The sequence below is a fragment of the Electrona antarctica genome (assembly GCF_951216825.1).
Source record: "Electrona antarctica genome assembly, chromosome: 23".
Classification (NCBI taxonomy): Eukaryota; Metazoa; Chordata; class Actinopteri; order Myctophiformes; family Myctophidae; genus Electrona; species Electrona antarctica.
This window is the reverse complement of record NC_136804.1, coordinates 18,217,805-18,244,318: the sequence shown is the minus strand read 5'-3', so window position 1 is coordinate 18,244,318 and position 26,514 is coordinate 18,217,805. Positions and strand designations below refer to the sequence as shown.

Below are 26,514 nucleotides of genomic sequence, written 5' to 3'. Positions count from 1 at the left end.
TGTAAGTAGCCTACTGTTAGTTATTTAAATATTACATTTAAAATTGAATGTTTAATTTGTTATTTAGGCAGGTGTTGTTGTATTATGTGTTGATCATTGCACCTGAAGTGTACTGTGTACAGTGAGTCTGTCAGCTGGCTGACAGAACGTGTCGTTCTTGGGGCCGTGTTAAAACAATCTCCATAGACCATAGTCACCATAGAGCTTATTCTCAACATATGGAAGCACAAAGTGCTGATTGATTGAAGTATTTATTAACAGTTTGCAGAATTACAGTACATTTCAAGCACAACTCAATAAAAAAACTGTTAACTGTGAGTGGACGACACCATGAAAGCATTACACTTGTTTTTGATTGATTGATTGATTGAAATATTTATTAACAGTTTGCAGAATTACAGTACATTTCAAGCACAAACTCAATACAAACACTGTTAACTCTTGAGTGGACGACCCAATTAAGCATTACGCGTGTTTACAAGAGGGTCCACCTTGTTCAATTCATCAAAACATTAGAGACGTACAAATAGACACTTCTATATAGTCAAAGAACATTCATGTTTACAACAGCCAACAGGGCCCACCGTTTTCAATTCATCAAAACGTTTAGAGACGTACAAATCACTTCTATATAGCCAAAAACAGGAAGGAAATCATCAGAGGTAAAAGGGAAAAAATAGCTCTAAAATATCCTGGTAAATGGCCGGGTTGATTTTTTTTGTTTTTTTACAGTTTAGGTCCCCACACACCGAGCGCGTTTTTCGGATTTTTTGCGGCGTTTCTCCATCGGTTTTCCGAAAAACGCGGCCGGTGTGCAACCACCTTTAGTGGTGATTTGGGGTGCCATGTCATCATCAGATGGTAATTGGTAACATTTCATCTACATTGTAGGCTACTAGAACTAGATTCATTGTGGCCTATCTAGTGCTGTTCTAATTCATCAGTTGTAGGAATGTTGTCGGCCCCCAGGAAATGACTCTCCCCGTCTCCCGTCTCCCGCGCTCATTGGACGGCTGCGGAGCCACGTGACCGGTCCTGTTCCAACCGGAGAGTACTTTCCACGACAGCTGGAAGCCGAGCGAAGCGGCTTCTCGGCGGCGGCAGCGTCGTGCACCAGTACAGGGACGTCGGATGGTGGTTCCCTGAAAAAGATCAAGAAGAACTCGACGCCAACAACAAGGACTACCGTCGCTTCAGCGCCTTCTAATCAAGGCCGTCTGGCATGGGAGACAAGCGGAGTCCAACGAGGTAAAAAAAAACACACACACACATACCGACTATTGCTATTACCGCGTTATTACTGACTCCATATTGGAACTGGAAGGGAAGCGAAGGGAACGAGGAGGAGGAAGGGGGGCGACGTCGAGAGAAAAAAAATCTCCTCCACGGTCTCTCCCCCCCTCTCTCCCCCCTTTCTCTCTCTCCTCTCTTCCCTTTTCCCCTTCTCCCCCTCTCTCTCTTCCTCTCTATCTCTCCCTAGTAGTCTTCCCCCTCTGTCTCTCTATCTCTCTATAGTCTCCCCCTCTCTCTCTTCCTCTCCCCCTCTATCTCCCTTTCCCCCGTGTGTATTTGAGTGCGTGTATTTGAGTCCCCTATCGTGCCAATTTTTTAGGTGTCAGATCGTTTTCAAATCCGATATATATTAGTGTTTCCAGATGTTCACACAGACCAGAGATAATCATTACTAACCTTCCGGGGGGATCATCGGCAGACAAATTAACCGAAGCCCGGTTTATTATACTTCATCATACGACGGTGTCGCTCGCCGAAGGGGGGGGGACGGGGGGGTAGCCGATCTTCAAGCTCACAACGCGTCGCGGATGTGGCGCGTTCTGGGCTTGTAGATCTGCAATTTTTAAGCATCACCCCCTCCTATCTCTTCTCCTCCTCTCTCCTCCCTTTTTCTCTTTTTTTAATCTGTAAAGGCCGAAGCGTCAAGCGAAACCCCCCTCTGACGTGGGCTACTGGGACTGCAGCCTGTGTACCTACAAGAATACGGCGGAGGCGTTCAAGTGCATGATGTGCGATGTCAGAAAGGGCACGTCCACCAGGTAATTACATAAACAACCCCACATCTTTAATGAAATGATCTTTGTGATTGGTTAGACCACCGTGTACATGTAAACGTTTTCTTTCACAGTCATGTTATTGTTGTTTTTCTTCATGTGATAATTTTCTTTTCTACTTGTGGTGGTGGTGGGTTATGTTGTGGTTGAGGATTATGCTGCTGGCTAAAGGTCCTCATTGCTGCTGAGTATTGTGTGTGTGCGTGTGCGTGTGCGTGTGTGTGTGTGTGTGTCTGTGAGAGAGACATTGTAAGTAAGTAGTAGTGTATTGGTCTTTCATAGTGGTGTGACAGCAGAGCAGCTTGGTGATTGTTGACCGAGACTTCAGAGTCAGACTGTCAGACGCTGTTCAACCACATGCATCCATTGTGTTCCTGGAGATTAGTTGCTGTTGTAGGGAATTTGTGTCTTGTGAAAATGAGACATACAGTAACCGTACAGGGGCTTTCCTACACTCAGGCACATGTGACTGTTGTTGACAGAGGTTTGCTGTGCATGTGCAATCCTCTTTCATGCTTGGGCAATTAGCTGTCTCCCACACTGCAGCTGTTTTAATGTCTCTTAACAACAGCCCTGACCACGGTGCAGATGTGACACTGTGATGGTCCACTTGGATGTGTTTTATGTTTCGTGCTAATGTGGCACCACCTTGGGTTTGTGAGCACAAGGACGCCACATGCTTGCACCCTTCTCTCCGTGTGCATCTCCCTATGCATGCATGTCTGTGTTTCCGTCTACGGGTTTGTGCATACTTGCACTTGCACACTGTGTGTGTGTGTGTGTGTGTGTGTGTGTGTGTGTGTGTGTGTGTGTGTGTGTGTGTGTGTGTGTGTGTGTGTGTGTGTGTGTGTGTGTGTGTGTGTGTGTGTCTAATGACAGCAGGCTGATTAAGCCATTGCATAGTAATGAGGCATGGTTGTCCGTCTGGCAGCTGCTCTGAGAACCTCTTTTCACAACTGCCCCTCCCACACCCACACACACACACATAGATACACACTACATGCACACTTTTATACACGAGTGCCTATGTATTTATACACAAACCTGCACTCACTCGCTCTCTCACTTTCTCACACACACACACTCCTTGTACATGCAGATTCACATAACATGCACTTTCCACATGAGCGCTTATATTTGCACTTAAACAGAAGCCACTGCACAGTGCACACGCGCACACACACACAAGCAGAAATAGAAACAAAGGCAGCGAGGTTGTAGCTTCACACAGTAAAACCTCAGTGTTATTTTGCGAGTGTATTCAAATTGACCCAAAAGACAATTTGAGTCCATTCATACACTCATATTTAAATGAACAGATTATTTTTGCTGTATTGAATATGTATGGATTGATAAGCAAAGGTTCCTTTTCCTTCATAGTGTTAGTCCGTGGTGATCCCTGAGAATTAAAACTGTCTGTAGATAGAGGCAGACTGCCTTTGAGCACTGAATTTCTCTCCTTCACGTCTCATAAAGTTGCCACATCACCCTTACTGTTCCCTCCAGGCATTCATGAATACTGACACACTGAAGCAGTTGCACCCTCTTCCTCTGAGCAATTAAAACAATTACGTTTCCCTCGGCTAATGCGCCATTTGAAACCCGCTAAAACGGGGTGGCAGGGATTGGAGAGGGAGGGATCAAAACACACAGTAGACTGAAGGGATTAAATAAGATCAGTAACCCAGTGTTTAGTTCTAGGCCTATTGCAGTGCAATATTAGCAGCATTACACATGCACGAAAAATGCACAGAGAGTCAGACACACACGCACACACAAATGCACACTAGAGAGAATGATGAGTATGATGACTATATAACTTAATGTTTCCTTTACACACCCATTTTACATCTTACATTATGGTGCTATAGCATTATAGACACACACACACACACAGGCTGACATAACGTTGCAGCAAAATGTCCCAGCATGAGGTCAGTGCTGTTAACAAGGGCTTGAAAGCGACACAGTTGGACCTGTGCTAGAGCATCAAGCAGGAGCCAGTCTCTTCTTCTCCGGTTAGGTAGCAAACCGCAGACCGAATATAAATGCATGGCCACGGGAAGGTCCACATTGTCTAGTAAATAAGGTCATGTGATTTAGCCTAGCTATTACTGATGGGGCTTGTTAGACATGCCGTCAGCCTAATTCAGTCAAACATCTGTGGCCCCAATGCATCTGTCACTGATAACCCCGATGACAGATGTGCTTTTTTGCCCACTCCCTCCCTTTCCGCCATCTGAACCGGGTTTCTGTGCAGGAATCTTGTTCTAAACAAGCACAGCGGCTATCAGTATCACATTCCACATGCTGGTAGAAGTTTATTTTTTATTTTGTAAGATGCACAGTGAAAATCCCCAGTGTTAATGTAATGCATTGAAAGGGTACAAATGTAACCAAATCCAGTTGGTTACATTTGTATACTCTCTGAGTTAAATGGACGCTGAGGATTTCACTGTGTACTGTGTGATCTCCGGAGGCAAATCTGTCTTTTTCTGTACCCTCGATGTGAATGTACTGGCGCTGGCTCAGCAACACAACAGAACCCCCTCCCGGGCCCGAAGTAGAGCTTGTGTTGGGATTTAGTGCTTGCTCCTGGACACTTGGCCGATTCTACAAATCTTCTCTGGTGGAAACCTCATGTGTCCAAAACGGTTACTTTTCAGGATTCAAATAAAAAAATGTCAAAAGTACAGATCAACAATCTCAAAGCCCGTCGCTTCGCGCCGCGTTTCGAGCTTGTAGATCTGCTGCTTTAGGTACTTTTGTGTGACGCTGTAATATGAGCAAGTAGGGCGTTAATTTACAAAAAAAGAAAATGGAGATAAGAGTTTTCTGCCTCTAAATGCCTTCTAAATCCTGACAGTTTTCTGAAAAACCGTCTGTTCAGTCTTATTTGCAAAATTAATAAAACTACGGGAAATGGTGTGCAATAGTCAGACTAGTGTGTGTGGGTGTGCTCTGTTAACCCATTCAGGCCTGACGTCGAAAAAAAATAAATAATGTTTTCTAAATCATGACAATTTTCTGAAAGATTTGAGGCACATTTTAACGATTTTTCAAAAATAGCAGACCTACAAGTTCATAGCGCGCCACTCGGTGGCGCGCTATGAGCTTGTAGATCTGCTATTTTTCAATAGCTAAATTATAACATAATGTTTAAAACACCAAAAAGGGGTTCCCGCCCAAAATGGGTTAAAAATGTTTTACCCATTACGCGTTGTTCGGTGTCTGTGTTGTGTTATGTTTCTGTGCATGTAGCCATGCATTCCATCCCATCATACTGTGGATCCAAAACAGTTACCAGCATCCTGGGTCAAAAACAGTTATATTGGCCTGGGCCATGGCTCAGTGGTCCAGGCACCTTGACTGGTAATCCAGTCTGGCAGTGTGCTGCGGATTCGACCCCCGATCCCGACAGCCTTTACTGCATGTCTTCCCCCCATCTCTCTCCCCATTTCCTGTCAGCCTACTGTCTGTCCCTCCATAAAAAATATAAAATAAAGGCGAAAGCCACAACAACAAAAAACATTTTTTTAAAACGGTTATATTCTAGCAAAAAGTGAATAGTGGGGGAATGTATGTAATTGGGTTTTTTTTATTGCTTGATTGAAAACTTTATTAGTCAGAAATGTAAACTGCACATAGACAAAAAAAGGTGACTTGTTTTTTGTATTTAATTCATAACAATAACATAAAAGTAACACAATAATAGATGTCAATATATTATCAACCAATATTGTATGTACAAAAGAGATGGGGAACGTAATATATAATAATATAGTATATAAATAATATATGTGTATATACTGTATATATTAAAGTCATGAGAACAGGATGAGGAAGTGAAAATGTTGGGAATTTGAGGAGAAAAGTGATTAATTTAAGCAAATGATGAAGGAGCAAAATGGAGGAAGATTTTCAATAAGGATGTGCTGGGCTGACTTACACACACACACACACACACTCTTGCATAAGCACTTAGGTTTTGTAACTGTTTTGTAAGTGCTTGCCAGCAAGTACATGGAGCATGCAGAGTTGCAACTCAGGACCAAACGCATACATTTGTATACACTTGGGACATGGTACATAGCCACCAAATGACGCAGAGCCAACGCGTGCACACTGCTTTCTGCTGCGGTGCCTATACAACTGGCCCCAACGTCAGCGGTTTGAAGTCGGTGAGTAGAAGGAAATGTCAGTGTTGTCCCCAAGAGGTGCTTACTATCAGGATGAAAACACAGCAAAAGGAGTTTGAGAGAGAGAGAGGAAAATAACAAAGGATGAACGTGATCCGACAAGCTTGTCAAATTAGCCCACCCATCTGTTGCAACACAACTATTTAGTTTTATGCGTGTGCAGTGCACATATTATATATATATATATATATATATATATATATATAGAGAGAGAGAGATGGTAAGAGTTCAAGTAGTTTGCTCATGGGCAAGCAGCTTTTGTACTTTAGGTATTGAACCCTTTACGTTGCAGCACGTAGTCTATCTAACTTCTTCGGTTTGAAAATGATACTTTAAAACAAAAAGATAATGAGGAATTAATAGACAGCCAGATATATAGGTTCGAGAGTGAGAGAACCATCACAGAGGCATGTTGCAATTTTGAAGCCCAATTATTTTTGTCTCACCCCACTCATTATTAGAACATGCCAGTACTCCTCTGATTTGCGGGCCGAGCAGAATGAGCAGAATGAGCTTTGGCTAAACACTACAATCTCCACAATGCAAGTCATGGCGTGCATGGTTTAGTCTCCCAGTGGTTTGGAGTGGGTGCCCCATAGCCATAAGGTCATAGCTTCAATCCCCACAGCATGTACCTCCCAAGGAAGTTATTTAACCCGTTGTTGTACAGATCTAAAACATCACCATCACCTTTGTGTGTACGCCCTATCCACTCCATGCCTATTACAGACCGACAGATAATCTTTTCCCCTGGTAGAGCTGTTCAAAACGAAAACTAACTTATTTTAGAGCAGGTAAAAACAGCCACACACTGCAGGTAACTCCGCCCGCTGTGTGGACATATTCTGTCAGTGCTATTTTAAACCTAGCTGGAATGGTAGAGACTTGGCATTTTCTCCTCCAGAGCGCTCACTGACAGAAAGCGGTCGAACGCAGCTCGCTATCCAAACATCATCCACACAACAGCAGCCAAAGTGTTTTCTCCAGGGTGTGTGTGAGTAGTTGTATGTTTGACCTTCTCCTCTGCCTCAGCAAGCGGCACCTGCCTGCTGAGGAGACACACACACACCCCCACACCTGCACACTATTGTATGCGCACTCTTTCACGCCACGAATCCTGGGCCGCTTGTTTAATCATACTATATTTCCACATGTCGTGACAAACAGTTTTGATGGCGTTTGTTATACGTCCTGTTCCTATTTGAATTCTCAATAAAGCCATTGTTAACCGTATTAATGCCAGGAACGTGGAATTCTGTTTATTTCTCCACCCCCCCGCCTGTGCCAGAACGTAAAAATCTGTCTTTCTTTAATTGTCATTTAATCCGGTAATTAAAAATAATCTATATATATATATTTTACTCGCATGTTAGACAGCCTCCACACTGATCCGACGGGCACACGGCCACACGCACGCTTAATAGTCCCATTTCTCCTCAAAATGAGCCAAAATCCAGTTTTTGGAAGGTTATTATTGCCTCTTCTTACATCCGCGGAAGGAAATCAACACATCGCCCGTCTACCACAGCCTAGAGTGAAGCCACACTGTGTGTGTGCTGGGGGGCTACACTTCCTGGTTGCCCACAAGGAAGATTAGAGAAGGAAGTGACATGATCACGTGACAGTGCTGCGCCATGACACTTTCATGGGAGCCAAACCTCGCACCGGAAGTTACATGAATACAAAGCAGTGAATGGAGCAAGCTTGACCAGCTCATAACAAACATTATTTATGAACCATTGAGACCTGTGTCATATAATCGGTTCAGGCCTATAAAAGAAGACATATCACAGTTTGTTTTCTAATCACCTGCCAGTACACACTAAACTCTAAACACTTAACTCTGACATTTGTAGAATTAATTAGATTTCACAGTGCAGATATTCTTTCTTGTATTTGGTCCCATTTCCTTTCTGTCTTCTGCCACCCTCACCCTACCTCCCTCTATTCACCATATTCACATGGCGACCATTTTGCTATTAAGTTAATGAAATGCCACCCCATCGGAATGGCATTTCTACCCAACCCACAAATGTGACGTGAGAGCAAAAAAGCCGTTGTGTGAATGTAGCCAATTTCTGTTACACCCAACCCCCATCTCTCTTCTTCTCCCTCCCTGCCTTTCTCTCTCACCGGAGGTTGAACTTAACCTGGGGCGTCTAGTGGTGACAGGTTGACTGATGAGCGTACATTTTGTCAACTTGCACCTAAACAAGCGCGAGCCATCTTAAGAGGCTGGCTGAGATCCTGTCATCAGCGTTACATTAGCTTGTTGTTTTAAGGCCTACATTCACCTGTTACCGTTGGGCATTCAGTGTACACAGTGGCATCGTGGCTTTCACTGACTTTGATTGCAAGCTTTATCTGCTTTCTGTAAAATGGTATGTAGCGTCTAATAGAGTGTAGCACGCGTGCTTAGAATTGCAGGCTTTTCACTGGCATGCATTGCTTTCAAACAGAATCATTTTGTCATCTTGGCTTTCAATGTGTGCTTGGTTTGATTGCATGGTTGATTCAAATGGTATTTATTTCAGTATGGCCTAGGTTTATATGGTACGCTGTAGTGTGAGGATTCACATTAGATATATTTAGTTGATGTATCCTTTAGACACTTGATGTGGATTAACCTCAAAATATAAGTACACACTTCACAGTAAATGCTAAAAGACATGACTGTAACATTCAAATCACACCCTACTCACTATATGGTGAGTGAGCCATTATTGTGGTGTAATATGTATAAAAATCCTTTGAAAATGCAGATCCCAGCTGTGAGCTTGTAGATCTGCTATTTTCAAATTGCCAAAGTAGTATATTGGTCTGAAGTGGTTTCATAATAATAATCAAAATCTACGAAGTAACTATAATGAATTCAAATAATTGTACTGGAGTAAAAGTACAATATTTTCCTCTGAGACGTAGAGGAGTAGAAGTAAAACACTTGAGTAAATGTACTTAGTTACTTTCCACCACTGCAGGTCAGTCAGTGATTCCGATTCTGATTCGGTCCACCTTAAAACACCCGGCTGTGACTCATTTGCTGGCACTGTACAAAAGAGCAGTTCTTTTAAAAGCGTCATACTGGCGTGACCACAAATCCAGTCTAGGGGGATCGAACTTGTCGCCTGCTGTGTGCTTCAGGACATTCCCATTAGCTGCTGCACTGGACTTCCACACCCCACAGCTCACAACAACGCATTGCAAGCCTGTAGATCAGCCATTTCCAGCTGAATCTCCCTCCTGACCACCCATATATTATTTAAAAAAATAAGAGAAAAACATAACTAAACCAGTAAACCTGCTTTAAAAAACGAATCATAAAGCCGAAATTGAAAAAGACCCGTCTTTAAATTCAGCTTTCATTAGATTTGAACTACATGCATTACAAAGGTTTGTGACTCTGTTCAGTACGTTGTGCACGGCTGTGAAGGTTAAAGCAATACCAGCCACGCTGCCAGAGCTGGTAAAAACAAAACAAAAAAAAGTAGGCAAGGGAGACTGAGTCACCGATCAATATCAGGAAATAGTAATGCAGTTCATGGTAAATATGAGATCATAATTGGCCTGTCTGTGTGTGTGGTCTGGTTTTGTGAAACGGGGATCGTAAGCCCAGTTGCAGTGAGTTGTATTTCCTCATACTTAAAATGGGCCATCTCTAGACCCTCTCACACCGTGAAATCTAATCAAATCAAAAGTGTCCAAATGGATCCATTTAGTCCAATTTGTACCCTCTCTGAGTTAGAGACCCGTAAGGGTTCCATTTATACACTCACAGAGACCCGTAAGGGTTCCATTTATACACTCACAGAGACCCGTATTGGTTCCATTTATACACTCGCAGAGGGAAATTAACACTAAAGATTTTACAGTGCACTATTCATTGCCCGTGCAGCCATGCATGAAGATAACGAAATGAAATCGCTGCCGTTTAAAAAAAAACTAACACCTTCCCGGCTTCCCCCGCAAAAAAGATTATAGCACAAAATTAACACATTACTTTGCAAACGACAGCTCTTGACCAAAGTCAATCCATGACAGAAAGACACTGTTACAGACTGTGGTTGCCAAACGTTTATCCATGGACAACTGATAAAACAACTCCCTACAACTGATAAAAGCTGAGACCCACGCACACAAACACCCACGCCTGCGTGGGCTCGCACACACTTGCATACATGTTTAAATGGTTTAAACAATGTTATTACGGTATGCACATGTGAGAGTTGTTGCATGTTGTGTAAGTTACAGGATAACATGATACTATAATGAGTTGGACACACACGCCACATGACATCATGCAGGCAGAGGCGGTCGATAAAAGCAAGCAATTATTTACAAATGGTCGGGAAAAGTGGACCGAGATCCTCTGTTTTTAAAGACACAGAACTGAATAATAGCATAACCAGGCTTTTTCGTACAGATATACAGTGTCTGTATACAGATATACAGTATAGACGTATATCCACATTGGCTCAAGGTCTTCTTTTGAACGTGGTTATTATAGGGTAGTATAGGATCTATTGTGTGGGCTAAATGCTGAATGTGAGTGTGTGTATGTACAACAGGGACAGTGAGGCTGGCTCTTAACATGTCACCATAGCACGGGATTACTTCTACGTGATGAGACTGTAATTACTACGCTGACACTGACGCACGGCATACTGATCATTTTGCATGCGTGTGTGTGTGTGGGTACTGGGTAGTGTGTTACACTGTTGAGTGGACTATAGAAGGCGCGATAAACCACAGGACACGGAGAGCCATCTGTCTCACATCCTTACTCTCTCTCTCTCTCTCTCTCACACACACACACACACACACACACACACACACACACACACACACACACACACACACACACACACACACACACACACACACACACACACACACACACACACACACACACACACACACACACACACACACACACACATGCGTAAATGCGGAACACACACGCACGCAGCGGTAGCATGTTCAAGCAAGGGGAGACATTAATCATTGGCCTGGATGAGCTCCCAGGAGCAACACATAGCCTATGGTCTGCTGATAAAAAACCTGGCGCACGCACACACACGCACGTACGTACACGCACACACACACACACACACGGAACATGCCCTGCAGGTCCAACAAGGCTGTTTTCACAACCATCTTGCAGAACAGTAAAAATGAGGTAATATTTAGCCCTAAACACACACTCCCGTTACGGCTTCTCACCCGGCTGACATGTGCTTTTGTTGTAAAACGCATCAGTAACACCCATCATGGAAGATAAAAAAAATTATATTGCCCAATTCAGAATGTTACACAATGCAGATGATCCAGTTTCATAAACGCAATGTCAGTTTGTTCACCCGGTGCTTGCATCATGTATTACCCTTTGATAAGGACACCGGTTTGTTGCGTCTCTTTGCATTTGATCATTTATAATTCTTTTGGTCAGAGTAGGTGTCACATTTCTCAAGTGGTGGTGATGTCATCGTATGGAGACCTGTAATGAGAGACGAGAGCTCATTCATATTCTGTCAACATTCACTGTGTGTGTCTATATTGTGTGTACACGCACGCACGCGCACGCACACGCGCACGCACGCACGCACGCGCACACGCACACGCACACGCACACACAATACGTACACTCTTTTTCCATCTTTCTGCATGCATAGGGCTTATAGCACCCACAGGATAACACAGTGCACACATACAGACACAGTTAAATACCCACTCCCACGAAAGTCATGTTTTTGTTTGATTAATGGCTTTTTGAAGCTTACTCGTGAAAATGATAGTTTCTTGTAGGGCTAGGCGATTAATCAAATTGTCGATTAAATCATGTGTTTTGCTTCCAACGATTATGAAAACAAGATAACTGGGATACAATGATTATAGTGCTGCTCCTGCCGCATTCCGTTTCACATTGACCATGACACTCTTTTGTGGTCTTGTGTTATAAATCCAGCACACCCCTTTCCTTTACAGTTCTGTGCTTTCGGCCCTCCCTAACAGTCCAAACTCACCACTCCCGAGTCCCATTACTGGGACTCGGGATGCGATTACAATTTACAATTTACAATTTAGGCATTTAGCAGACGCTCTTAATCCAGAGCGACTTACATTAGGCAAGAACAAAAGTATGGGAATACATCACATATATAAAATGCATTTATCAAGAAACATGCGTAAGCTAAGAACGTAACTAGAACATATCTATATAATGACACTATACATATTAAATATACATATATACTATACTATGCTATACATATGTACTATGATGTGCTATGACTACATACAATGCAATTATTGTGCTGTCTACATGATATGATATGATATGATATGAACTTTATTTGTATAGCGCTTTTCAAAACATAGTTCCAAAGTGCTGCACAGAGCAAGATTAAAACAGCAAAAAACACACAATAACAACATGATAATGGCACACAAAACAAGGATGTATGTACAACTGGCTATTAAATAGTTAAAAAACACTCAGTATAGAGGTGGGTTTTCAGGCGTGACTTGAATAGCGGGACGGATGGTGCTACCCTAATGTGCACTGGCAGTGCGTTCCACATTCTGGGTGCCCGAGCGGCAAAAGCCCGGTCACCCCGGGTAACTAAGTTAGTGCGAGGGACAGCCAGAAGGGCCTTATCCGAGGATCTGAGGGTGCGCCCGGATTCAGGGAGGGATAGCATATCCCGGATGTAACTAGGGGCTAACCCATTTAGGGCTTTGAACGTGATGAGTAGGATCTTGAAGTCACATCTGGCGCTCACCGGCAGCCAGTGCAGATCTGCTAGTATTGGTGTTATATGGTCCCGTTTCTTTGTATTTGTCAGTAGTCGAGCAGCAGAGTTTTGTATTAATTGTAAACGGGATGTGATTTTCTTCGGAAGGCCAGAGTAGATGGAATTGCAATAGTCAAGACGAGATGATATGAGAGCGTGAATAACAGTTTCGAGATCCGGGGCTGAGAGGAATGGCTTGATTTTGGATATGTTCCTTAACTGGAAGTAGCATGACATGCTATAAGTCTGTTTCAAATGCTATCTAAGTCTAAAAAGTGCTATCTAAGGGGGTAGGATAAGTGCTATGGGCCATGATGGAGTCTGAAAAGGTGGGTCTTCAGACTACGGCGGAAGATTGGGAGTGATGCTGCAGTTCTGATTGCAACGGGGAGTGCATTCCACAGTTTTGGGGCCAGAAGGGAGAAGAGTTTGGGACGTGTGGAGCGTTGTCCCGGCGTTTTTAGTGAGGGTACTTCCAGCTTCCAGATTAAAATGTGTTAAGTTTCAATCACACTATCCAGCCATGATGTCATTTAGACTTCAACTTTATTGTCAATAGTAGGTGAACAACTTTTTTTTTAGCAGTGCTAGCTCTCAACATTTGCAGTTACAGGAAGAGTTAGAATCAAGGTCTGTTTGGACTGGAGGTAGTCCAACTTTTAATGTTTTTTGTTCCCGTAAATGAATGCCCTACTTTGTCATACAAGAGTGTCGCATTTTTCGAATAATATAAAGGAACAGTATTTTTTGTGGGGAGGGAGAAAAATACTTGACATGTAGTATACATCTCTTTTGAACAGAGATTATTTTAATATCGGTAATTTATTTAACACGGAGTACGCCAAAACCGGTGAACACGGAGGGTTAAATTAGTAGCCTACCTTAGCCTGCCAAACGCAGCTTTCTCGTGTTCCAGGGTTTACATTCTTTAATCCATGTTTTGATCCGATTGTATCGTTAGCCACCGTTTGCTAACACAACAACACCAAATAGGACAGTGGCTGCAGCCATTTTGAAAATGCGTGCGCATCCACTTCCATTCTAAGCCCTGCATTCAAAGCCCTGTATCTCAGAAATGACATTGAGGGGGCAGTTTCTGGCCTAGACAAGCGTTTTCAACGGCCTGTAGCAGGTGCTGTGATACTCGCGGTCGGGTTTTTCCACCACTGACCGAGAGAACAACAACCGGTCAAGACACCACACACACAGCAGTTTGTCACTAACATGCGATTACGGATATTTGGCTCTTCAAAGTAAGTGTTACGCGCGATAAAACCTTGGCAATACGCTATTAATTAATGGCGGCGGGTTAAGTGTTGAGAGAGAGAGAGAGAGAGAGAGAGAGAGAGAGAGAGAGAGAGAGAGAGAGAGAGAGAGAATAAGAGGCAGACACATTCTCGTGTCTACTTTCTTTATCACTTTGTCAAGCGCGCACACACACACACACACACACACACACTGACACACATCCTCACACACCATGTTAATTGCTGAGTCACGACCAGCGATGGCGTTACTGATGACCCATTTGTCCACTGTGGCGGAAAGGTGGCAGTCTAGCCAAGCCATCCATGCAGTCACACAGTCCTCCATCCATCAACCACTGAAGCTGTTAATGCTGAAACTATCGCCAGCAGAACCTTTATGGCTACAATCACTACACTGTAAAAATACTGAAGGTTAAAGGTAGGGTAAGCTATTTATTTTTTTGGTTAAAACAAAGGAAATCAAAGTAATCATTGCTTTAGAGCAGCGGTTCCCAAATGTTTATGGCCGTGCACCCCCGTCCAACTCCTGACCTAGCAGACATAAAATGCCTGACATAAAAAAGGCAACACAGTTATTATAGCCGCATTAGGAACACATAATAGTGCAGTAGAGCTCTCACAACAAAAAACAGAGAGAATGATGTGGCGAAAAGAAACTAAGATTATGCTCGCCAGAGAATGATGTGGAGAAAATAAACTAAGATTATGCTCGCCTGAGTGAACCCACAATTAACCATACAGGATATCAATCATATCAGCAGTTATTAATGGAAATGTAACACCAGTCATTTTACTCAAATTGCAACAAATTAAATACTGCATAGGCTCAGAAACTGATTGGCCAAAAACAAAACATAAAAGGTTTGGTGCAATTGAAGACGGTTAAATGTGCAAGTCCTTCTCAACAGCATCCATTCTTTGCCAATATGTTGTCTTCACTACCGTGAGAGCAGAATGGATGACACAATAAAGTCACAATAGTCACAGAATTGCATCCATTGTGTTCCTCATAAAACCACTCATACCACTTTGGTGTTGTTAGTGTGTGTGGTACAACATGGCCTCCAGGGGCCACTAACGGGGAGTTTTGACTCTTATGCCTTGTTTTCTCAGATTTTGAGCCCCTGGATGAAAGCGTGTAAGGTCAGCAAGTGTATGGGGACACAGGGAGACGTAGAGGACGAGGGGAGATGTGTTTGTGTGTGAGCCGTGAGCATTGGGGATGTGAGTTTTGTGTGTAAAAGGAGGAGGTAGAGGGAAAGGGATGAAGTGTAAGTATGTGTGTGTATGCAGAAGAAAGACGGTTCCGCCTCCGTATCTGTCTGAGTGCCAATGGGTCCCGTGTGTGTGTGTGTGCCTGCCTGCCTGCCTGCGAGTGTCTTGGGAAGGGGTCAAACAGAGTTCTCTCTCCCACTCAGTTAAAGTGTGAGTGAGGGATCTGTGGCAGCATTTTGTAGCTCTGAACACCCCCCCACACCCCCACCCAGAGGAACGATGTAGGGAGGCAACAGTCTGAACACACCCCCACACCCCCACCCAGAGGAACGATGTAGGGAGGCAACAGTCTGAACACCCCCCCACACCCCCACCCAGAGGAACGATGTAGGGAGGCAACAGTCTGAACACCCCCCCCACACCCCCATCCAGAGGAACGATGTAGGGAGGCAACAGTCTGAACACCCCCCCACACCCCCACCCAGAGGAACGATGTAGGGAGGCAACAGTCTGAACATCCCCCACACCCCCACACCCCCACCCAGAGGAACGATGTAGGGAGGCAACAGTCTGAACACCCCCCCCCACACCCCCACCCAGAGGAACGATGTAGGGAGGCAACAGTCTGAACACCCCCCACACCCCCACCCAGAGGAACGATGTAGGGAGGCAACAGTCTGAACACCCCCCACACCCCCACCCAGAGGAACGATGTAGGGAGGCACCAGTCCGTAGCAGAGGTTGAAAAGTGTGACTCACTGATGGGGGACGCTTTGTGCCTCAAAGGCCGAGACGCCCCCCAAAGCTGTGTTCTAAAAAGATGCTGTACATTGCAACAATATACACACACATCTTGCATGACAGATACAATCCAGGATTTATTTGTAATGAATAAAACATGATTTAATTTTTAACCAATCTGTACCAGTGGTGCATTGTCTCTCTACTACTGGCACATAATGTATGTTTACCTCGGTACCTCCACCATCATTTTGTGTCCAGATGGTGCAAGTATGGGAACAGAAAAATGGTTATGGTCTTAGTTTTGATCCAAAAAAATAACGTTTTTCAAGAACAGACACCCAGTATGCTTAAGTCCTCCTCATAACATGCTAATTTCCCAGCGTGGGACTCCCATTAGCTGCAGTAAAAAGGATGGGGTGAGTGGATCTGGGATCGATCGTGCCGCCGCACCAAAGCTCAGCCCCAAATTACGGTATTAATGTCAGACAGAACAGTGCAGCGCATTAGACACTGAGAAACCCCTGCTGGAATCAATACTCAAACTGGAACAGAAAAACATTGCATGGATGCACATACACACGGTGCGCACACTCTTTTTTTTCTCTCTCTATCCTAAACGTCTAGCTTTCACACACAAACACAAATTACATCCAGACCCCCACACACACACACACACAGTGTCCAGCACTAGAAGCCCTAAGTGCTCGGATAATAACCGTTTGATTGAGTTAACAGGGCCGTCTCTGTTTAGGTTCACTGCTCGCATATCATCTTGTCTCTCTTGCTACATATCTAATTCATTGTAATACATTAGATAGACGGTGTGTACAAAATGTGTGTTGCCATACTTTGAGTCAAACAAGGCAGCTAGAGGTGTGCATAGTTGAGTCACCTTTGCACCTTCTTGTGGATGAATTCACATTTACACGGCTAATAAAAGAGAGGACGTTTTCAAATGGTCGTATTTATTTTCCATAGGCATTTCTGCTTCAGTAGAGGGAGGGAGAGATGGAAATGCAAGGAGCTGTCGTACAACATGTTTGATGTTGCAGTAGCAGTTTGGTTTGGTTTGTGTACATTTTGTACGAGACGTGCACTAACTAATTGAGACACCCTGGTGCCCTACGTTATAAAATATTTAAAAGGTGCAAGCAAGTCAGTGTGAGTGAGTCCGTTTGTGTGGTCCACTTACAGCTCTCTGCACAAGAGAAGCTGTTTCTCTTGTGCAGAGTGGCGGCCACACACCGGACATTTCACCTTGAGCGGATGGTTCCGAGGGAGGTTGTCATAGTATTGCAAGGAGGAGGCACTTGGCACACGTGGCAGCACTCATTACTTAAATTTACTCACCACCAGGCTTTAGGAATGGTTCGCAGTGAGCTTGTGGGTGTGTGTGAATACAGATCTTTGTGTGCGTGAAGCAAGGTCTCGCTTTTAAAGAGCATCTGCGCTCGGTTGACCTTCCCTGGAGAGATAAAGCATGAACGAATCAAATGTTAATAATAAGTAAATGGAATGAATGCTAACCAGATGGAAAACCTTTCCGTGTATGAGAGCTGCTTCCATTGGTGTCAAGGCCGCATGGCGTGCCATTCACTAGTGTTTGTGTTTTGTATGCAGGCCTCAGTGAGGCAGGGTGAGGAAAGTATGGCTTTATTTATTGAAAATAGCAGAACTACAAGCTCAACGCTTTGTAAGCTTGTACATCAGCTATTTTCAACACGCTACACTGGCGTGCAACTAAGTAATAAATCAGGATTAGGATGCTGCCCTATCGTCATGAAAAGTGTTTGGGTAAGACCAGCAAGAGTTGCAAATTACTTATGCCAAGAACACTGAGAGACCCAGGGAGGCATCTCCCATTTTATCAAAGTGTCAGCAGTTCCTCGGGCTTTCCTCGCGCTGACAAGACAGACAGATTAGAGAGGATCTCACTGTTTCCCCATGCCGTACCAGCCGTTTATGTAGGCCAAGAGATCCATTTGCATCTTGCTTTGGCCTCACTGGTAGCGAGACTGTATAGTATACTGTAAAAAGAGAGATAACGTGGAGAGGGGGAAGGAAAAAAAACCCTCAAGACTAAAACAAAGTCTCTTTGAAGCTTGGTGGGCCCCCAATTTAGGTCACAACGGAATATTTAAACAATGCCTTTGCCCTCAGAAGAAGACAGCAGTCAGGCTAGCAGACACAGCTGTTGTATATCCTCTGAGGAAATGAGAAAATGAGATGTGATATAGTCCCAGAGCAAAGTATCACGAGACAAGAACACTTCAATGGGAGGGGGTGGGCGACATTGCTCAATGACACCTCTGTCAGATGGTGGAACTGTTTCTTGTAAGCTCTTGGGCATTGAAACCTCCATAGTTATGAGTGCTTTATTTGTCCGGGGAGTTTTCGCAAACTGCTTGCTCATTTAACAACACCCTAAATGTGATGTAATTTATTAAATCTGTAAGCACTAAATAGGTCGATCCGTTATGTAGCCATTAAATGGTAAACATGCAAGTCATTGTGAGAATCTAATTTGGGCTGATGCAAATGGCTGATACATTTAGGAAGCGTTCATCCATCACAGGGACGCAGACACAAATGGAAGTGTTGCTAACATTAATCAAACTCCTCTCCATGTAATAAACACAGTCTAACGTGACAGCAAATAGGGGTGGTATATAAAGACCATAACAAATTACAAAACGATAGATTCTCTCCTGCTCGCCATGAAGGTGAAGTCAGCACACCGTGTTCTGTTACTGCAGGTCCAACCATGCCTCCAGGCCTCCACTGCTGGATGTGCGCACGAATAAATGTATAAAGCGCATGTATGACGTTTGAGCCTGTGTTAGATAGAATTGCCACATTTTGGAGAGTCCGACCTAGACCACCAATTGCCGATGTTGGCCGATATTTTGCTAAATCTAATAACGTAGATTTTATTAAAGTTTCTATGTCGGTATGAGCAAATGTACTCTTCATGTGACCACCGCGCTCTGACTGTAGGTGCGCTACCCGTTCAAAACATAAAAAATAGTAGTGGGTAGTGGGTCGCACACTGAAATAATGATAATCCTAAAAACTAAACTTCAATGTATGAAAAGAACATTTAACCTTAATTATACAATAATTAGATATATTTTTTCTCCAAATTCATTTTGCCTAAAAAAGCGTGATTAAAAATAGGCTAAACTGAAAGTATATACTGGACGAACTGATATATCAGTTGGGCTCCAGTACTGTATGTGGGTGCAAATATCTGTCCACAGTCAGGTGCAGGATCTGTGGTCCCTCAACAGATGGCTTCTTCAGCACAACAATGGCATCTAAACTCTAACAGTGGCAGCCACAGTCAGAGGAAATCCGCACAGCGAGAACACACACACACACACACAATATCCTTGGGGAAGACATACACACACACAGCTCTCATGCAAATACTGAGTGTTAAAACATGCCATCCCTTTCGCGCGCGCGCACACACACGCACACGCACACACACACACACGTAAATATACTGTACATACGCTCATTTCCAGATATGCTCACACACCCCTCATGCATGGCAAACTGATGCCAGAACAGTTGAATAATGCATCATTTTTGTGAATCTTTAAGGGAAAATGAGCTCATGGAGAATAGGAAAGTGACAGTTAAGAATACAGAACATTCCAACACATTACCATTGGAGACATCCGCCATTTGAAACTAACTGCTGCTATTATATGACCAGAAGGTAGTGTGATTACAGTTACACCACACAATATTATTTAGCTCTGCTGCCCTGTTGTGTTCTTGACATACAAAGCTGTAATGTTGCAGAGAATCAAGTTGACAAGACAGTGATCAAATACTATTTTCACTTACATATCAAAAATCAATTGCATCACAAGTTTTAATCACAACAAAATGCATTGAAATGCATTTAGAATCAAACAACAAAGGATGTTTGTGATTGATTGATAGGATTGAATACGTGTGTGTGTGTGTGTGTGTGTGTGTGTGTGTGTGTGTGTGTGTGTGTGTGTGTGTGTGTGTGTGTGTGTGTGTGTGTGTGTGTGTGTGTGTGTGTGTGTGTGTGTGTGTGTGTGTGTGCTATGTCTTCATGGAGGTAGTGACATCTTCAGTAGAATGGATTTGTTCGTAGTGCATTGTCTCTCTACTACTGGCACATAATGTATGTTTACCTCGGTACCTCCACCATCATTTTGTGTCCAGATGGTGCAAGTATGGGAACAGAAAAATGGTTATGGTCTTAGTTTTGATCCAAAAAAATAACGTTTTGGATCCTGGATTCTTTAAGTGGCCTTTGGGAAATGTGTGACATTATTTTGTCCTCTGTAACATATTGTAGTGCGAGAGCTTCTTTGCCAGAATGTAAATGAGAAATGCTCTACCTCTCTGTCCGCGCCAATGCTGTCATTGTTGTGTCAGTGTGGTTTCCTATCAAGAGTTGAATCAAGCCCAGGCAGGTATACACCTGAGTATACACCAGGTATACGCCTGAGCAGTGAGTTGCATTGTGAATACAGCAAGTATGTGTGTCGTTAATGCTTAATGTATAGCCTATTGTACGCCGATAATAGCAGCTCTACATGTTTGTGAACTTTTAGGTCTAATATTTCCGGCACACGACACTGGCATACAACAAACTATAATCAGGCTGGTGAGAGGCCTTCCCAACAGCCAGGCCCTAAACAGCTTTGGCAGGGTTTATTGGGTCTTTGATTACAGCTGTATGCTAGCATAAAGCTATACGCTCCATCTCATTAACCTTCTCGTTCATCTCCCCCTTCTCTGCTTTCACCCTCCCTCCCCCTCTCTCTCTATCTCTCTCTCTCTCTCTCTCTCTCTCTCTGGTGTTGAACATCTCTGACCCTCCTTTTTATCCACCCTCTCTTTCACTGGCTTTGTGTATCGCTCGGTTGCTCACACTCACCTTTAACTGACTTGCTGACATGCTTTCTCTCTCCCTCTTTCCAACTTGTCCCACTTGTGTCTCCCTCTCCCCCTCCTGCTCTCTCTCTCTCTCTACGGCCTGATTTCCACCACTTACCCCCCACCCCTCCGTTTCACTCTCATTCAATTTCTCTCTCGCTATCTCTCCCTCACTTCCACCCTCGCTCTTTATTCTCTTGCTTTCTGACCTCTTACCCCCGCTCTCTCTCCGTCTCTCAGGAAGCCGCGTCCAGTCTCTCAGCTGGTGTCTCAGCAGCAGGCCACGCAGCAGTTTGCATCGCCCACACAGCCCAAGAAGGAGAAGAAGGAGAGACCGGAGAGAGAGAAGAGCGACAGAGAGCCCGCGCTTAAGAAGAACAGCAACCACAAAAAGATGAGGTAACCATGCTATTGACCGGAGGATGAAAGGGAATATTATGGGGATATATAATGCAATGAAGGAATTAACTTGTAGTACCTGATTTGGGGCGGTTGTGTGTCGCACCACCACCACGACCCGTTGTGAGTTTGTATATCGGATTTCAAGTTAATGGAAACTACAGCCTCCTTCCTGGAACGTTAGCATGCTAAAATAGTAGCTGTGGTTATTGAATTAATTACAAAAATAAATACCCACCATTAATGTTGTGAGGACCGACATATGAGAGATAGGGTCAAAAACAAGGTGGATTGTTCCTTCAAGAGGTAAGGGGAGAAGCAGAGTGATGTAAGGAGGAGTGATTGATTGAACATTTTATTTCACTGTATGCAGAAATGGGTACATTTCAAACGAAAGCACAGGTCAATACAAAAGCGGTTACTGTGGACGACACCATGATAAAGCATTACACTTGTTTACAACAGGGTCCATTTTCAATTCATCAGAACATTTAGAGACGTACAAATAAGAGAGGAGAGTGTTGACAACTGATGTCCAAAATGCTCAATCGTCCTGTGATTCACGTAGATGTCCGATAGTTCCAGTGACATGTTAAAATGATTCAGATGTGATGATATTTAATCATCTTATCTTTTAAAAGTGTATCGCAGACTATTCTGCTGCAAGTCACTGATTTACAATAACAAATGAGAGGCTCCATGATCTGCCATTGCTGTAAAAGAAAAACAGGTCTTTTGGAGTGATTATAGTTGTTGCTACTCTCTTTATATCGCTCTGGGGAGGTGTTGTTCCTGGGATTCTGATGAAACAATATCAGTAGTCATTTGATGATGCTCTTTGACGGTAGCATTTGGAATCCATCAAAGCACAATGAGCACAGACTGTTTCTGTTTTTAAATAGAAAGGCAACAATGCGCTTGTATTAATTAGTCCTTTTTGTACGTTTGTTGTGAGGCCTGTTCTTTGCGGCTGGCTTTCGACATCAGAAAGCCATTGTTTACATACGGTTACCTGACCGCCATGTTTGTGTTTCTGATCCGTTAAAAGGCCACGGTTAAAAAACATCGACCGGAGCAGCGCCCGGCACCTGGAGGTGACGGTGGGCGACCTGACGGTCGTCATCACGGACTTTAAAGAGAAGGCCCGGCCTTCCTCCACCACCTCCACGCCTCCCTCATCCTCCTCGTCCTCCTCTTCCTCTTCATCCTCCTCCTCCGCTGCCCCGGCTCCTGCTGCCACCACCGTGGCGTCGGCGCCGGCAGACCACCACCACCACCACCAGCAGCAGCAGCAGCACCACCCACACCACCTCCACGCCCAGAACGGCTCCTCAGGTCCGGACAACAGCAGCACAGAGAGGGGGCTCTCTCGCTCCTCTTCACCTCGAGGGGACGTCGCCTCCATCAACGGGGACTCTCGCTGAATACAGGAAAGCCCCACCCCCACTACCCCCGCATCATCACCCTCCTGCCCTAGTCATAAGCCCCTGGATGGCAGCGGGTGGTGGGGGTGGGGTTCCCTCTACGTGCCCCCCATCCCCCCCACAATGCCAACATGGTCCTCACCCCTAACCCTTGACCTAGCTTCAACGACGGACAACGATGGAAAGTCCCACGGTATATCCAGACACCAAACAACACAACACCTCTACTGGATAGATGGGTTGGGGGGGGGGGGCTCAATTTGGGACCACCTACACAGCAAAATCAAGGGTTATGATTTAACTCTTAAACTCCGACAAATGGGCCCTAAATGTTACACTTTTAAGAGTTAAATTAACGCTCTGAATTTTACTCTGTAGCATCCCACAAATCTGCATTTCCTGCCCAGCATGGTCTACAACGACCCACCTCAGGGGTTTCCGGGGCAGCAGACACAATCTCTTCCTTCTCCAGCAAAGACGTTCAGCCATTGCTCTTCTCCCATACATTATACAACGCTATACCCTAGGGCTGGGCAGTATGACCTCAAATCAATATCACGTTTACGTCGATTACGATTAATGAACATTTGTTTTGTTTATAATAGCAGATCTACAAGATCACAATGCGTTCCGAAGCAACGCCTTGTGAGCTTGTAGATTGGCTATTTTTTGCCATTTCGGTATGCCGCCATTGTACAACTAAGGGTCAAGTGGTTAATCAGACACATTCATGTAGTCTATTACAAAAACATAGATTGAAATTATTTTGTGTAAGAAATGAAAAACAAATCCATTAAAAATTATTCGATTAACCTACACTAGCAAGACTACGTCAGTTATAGGTTCTAAATATCAGTTTCGATATATTTTCAGTTAATTGCTCAGCCCCACTACGCCCGATTCAATCCCACATCTCCCAGTGTTCTCTCCGCTTGCACCCCTGAGTTTCCCCCCCCCCCCCCCCCCGCTAGTCTGATACTCTTGAGAAGCTCTTTCACTTCCAGACTGGTTTGTTTCCAGAGCTCAAGATGTCAATCCAGAACTCGGTTCTGGTTGTTTTTTTGCCCCAGGCCGTTGCTGAACTGTGTCGTTCTCGCACTGTCGCGGTGAGGTGTGTTTTGACGATATAGCTTTTCAGGCAAAGTTTGGAGCGTGCTGGTGAGGGAACCAAGCATTCGCAAACGATGTGAACACGCCCCCCTTTCTGCAGGACGCCGGCAGGGATGTGCTCATTGCGTTCCTCTCCTAGCGGACGGTATTTCAGTGGAATTGCTCTGTATGGAACATTAAAGGATGCCAACAGTCCATTGTACCGCCAAGTATCGGCACAGTGCTTCTACAACGCACAAACAATGGGAAAACCCTAGTCGTCAAAATGTTGACGTCGGATTCTGAACATGCGCATTTAAGTAGCTGTATAGTTTATAGCCTGCAATAAGGTGGACTGCTGGAAATACTTCCTGCTCAATATATTGTAGTGGGGGAGCTTTTGGAATACACTACAATCCTGTTTCCTGTTTTGTCACAGGGCAACTTGAGACAAATAAATAATTGATGACGGTTATACTTCACTTTACAATGGCTTTACTCTTGTGTATTGACCATGGGGAGTGTTATAAGTACACAATACCACTGTGTTTAATGAAAATCTCCTTAATCTGTGATGTCTTCATTTCTCAAGACAGGTTTTAGATTTTCACGAAAGTCTGGTCTCAAACATCCAAATAATTACTTCTAGGAGGCAGGCCCTTGACACTTGAGTTGGAATCTAGTTAGTTTTGACACTACACTTAACTTACGATGGAACAACAGTGTGCACCTCATCCACTGCCATTTCTATCCATCTCTGGCGATACATAAATGTAGTTTGGGTCTCCGGTCATCCAAACACAATGGACACCAGCCTATGCTGTGGGGGTTCCTTGTCAATCAACATCGATCTTATACAGTGGGCCAAACTTCATCCGCTGGTTGGCAGACATGCCAAAACATCCTACTGTTCTAAGTACCTCATACAAATACCCAAGAGGTTTCAACATCCCTATTGTGGGAAGAGGATTCTGTGGAAATAGCAGATCTACAAGCTTGTGATCTTGTAGGTTGGCTATTTTCGGCTAAGATATTTAGTGTAGAAGGGAAAAAGGAGGGGCTTGTAGTGTAGAGCCCTGGGGGGGGGGGGGGGGGGGGGACACTGTTCAACTAGTCTATATATATATATATATATATATATATAGGGTTTAATTGGTTAAATGTAGAATTTTATGTTACTTTAACTTCAGAGCAAATGCTATCATTGAGCTCATCTGTTGGCATTGCGGTTGCTGATTGGACTGTAAAACACAGGGAGAATCCGATAAAACTGTCGGTAGAATTTACTTAAAGTGCCATGGCCATTGAGTTGTTAGCATTGAGTTATTATTATTACAGACAGATCCCCAGATTGGTGATGCCTTTCCTTTACAAGGGTGAGCCCTTTTCAGAAGTGAACTGCAAAACATTACATTGTTTATGTACTCATATTGTATGGAGATTTTCATTAAGGGTTTCACTAGTGTTATTTTGGACTTAAGACTGCATTTGTGTAGGCTATTTAAATGGTTAATACACAGGAATAATGCATGTTAACAAAGGGTTTACACACTGACTCCTTCACCTGTAGATGAATACAATGTTACACAGACACAGGATATGTCTCCATCTATTGTACTGCAGCGTTTCAGTGTGGTTGTATTATACATCAAGACCAGTGTTATTGTCAATACTTTTACTTTGTAACAGGACGGTTTTTATGAGCCGTCATGGCATGATTATATATTGTTCCTGAGATATAAGTATTTGTGAGGCAGGCTTGGTCTCTTAGTTTTTAAGTATCTTTTAATGTTAGAGAGACATGAGGGATTACATTCCAAAATGGTACACCGTAAAATCAGGGTTGATTGAACTCAAGAGTGCAAAAATGTACCCTGATCCAGTTTTGTTTCACTTGAATAAACACTCCTTTTTTGCTACCTGTTCATTGCATAATATATGAATAATTCAACATTCGAAGACTTCATCTGTCACATACATACTCATGTACATGTGAGAGAGCAGTAAATTGTTGGATTTCGCCAGTTAATTTGCATTATGTTGTGCAACACTCATGTATGACAAGGTAGGGCATTACAAAAGCAAAACTTGAAATAGAGATACTATGTTTCTGCCTGAAAGCAACAAAGTAGGCCATAAAGATATATAAAATACAAGTTATTTTACATTACTAGTAGTTAATACAGTAATATACTATAAATAATGCACTATTATGTGTGGTGAATGACCATAAACTATAGCATATACAGTTTAGGAACAGAGGACATACGGAATATACATATAGTTTAGAATAGCAAAATCCCTGGTTATTGAGGTAGATACGCATCACCATTTTGCAACCAAAAATATGCAGAATATACATATAAAACATTAATGGATGAATAAACTAA

At 43.6% G+C, this 26,514-nt stretch overlaps 1 protein-coding gene across 1 annotated transcript; it reads left to right on the top strand.

Moving 5' to 3' along the window:
- The first annotated feature begins 956 nt into the window (after window positions 1-956).
- On the top strand, window positions 957-26,043 carry LOC306916672 (YY1-associated factor 2-like). Its single transcript, XM_079494660.1, has 4 exons — window positions 957-1,248; window positions 1,926-2,051; window positions 21,453-21,611; window positions 22,660-26,043. Exons 1-4 carry the CDS (start codon window positions 1,223-1,225, stop codon window positions 23,033-23,035), a joined length of 687 nt encoding a protein of 228 aa, XP_079350786.1. The 5' UTR covers window positions 957-1,222; the 3' UTR covers window positions 23,036-26,043.
- Window positions 26,044-26,514: the final 471 nt, after the last annotated feature.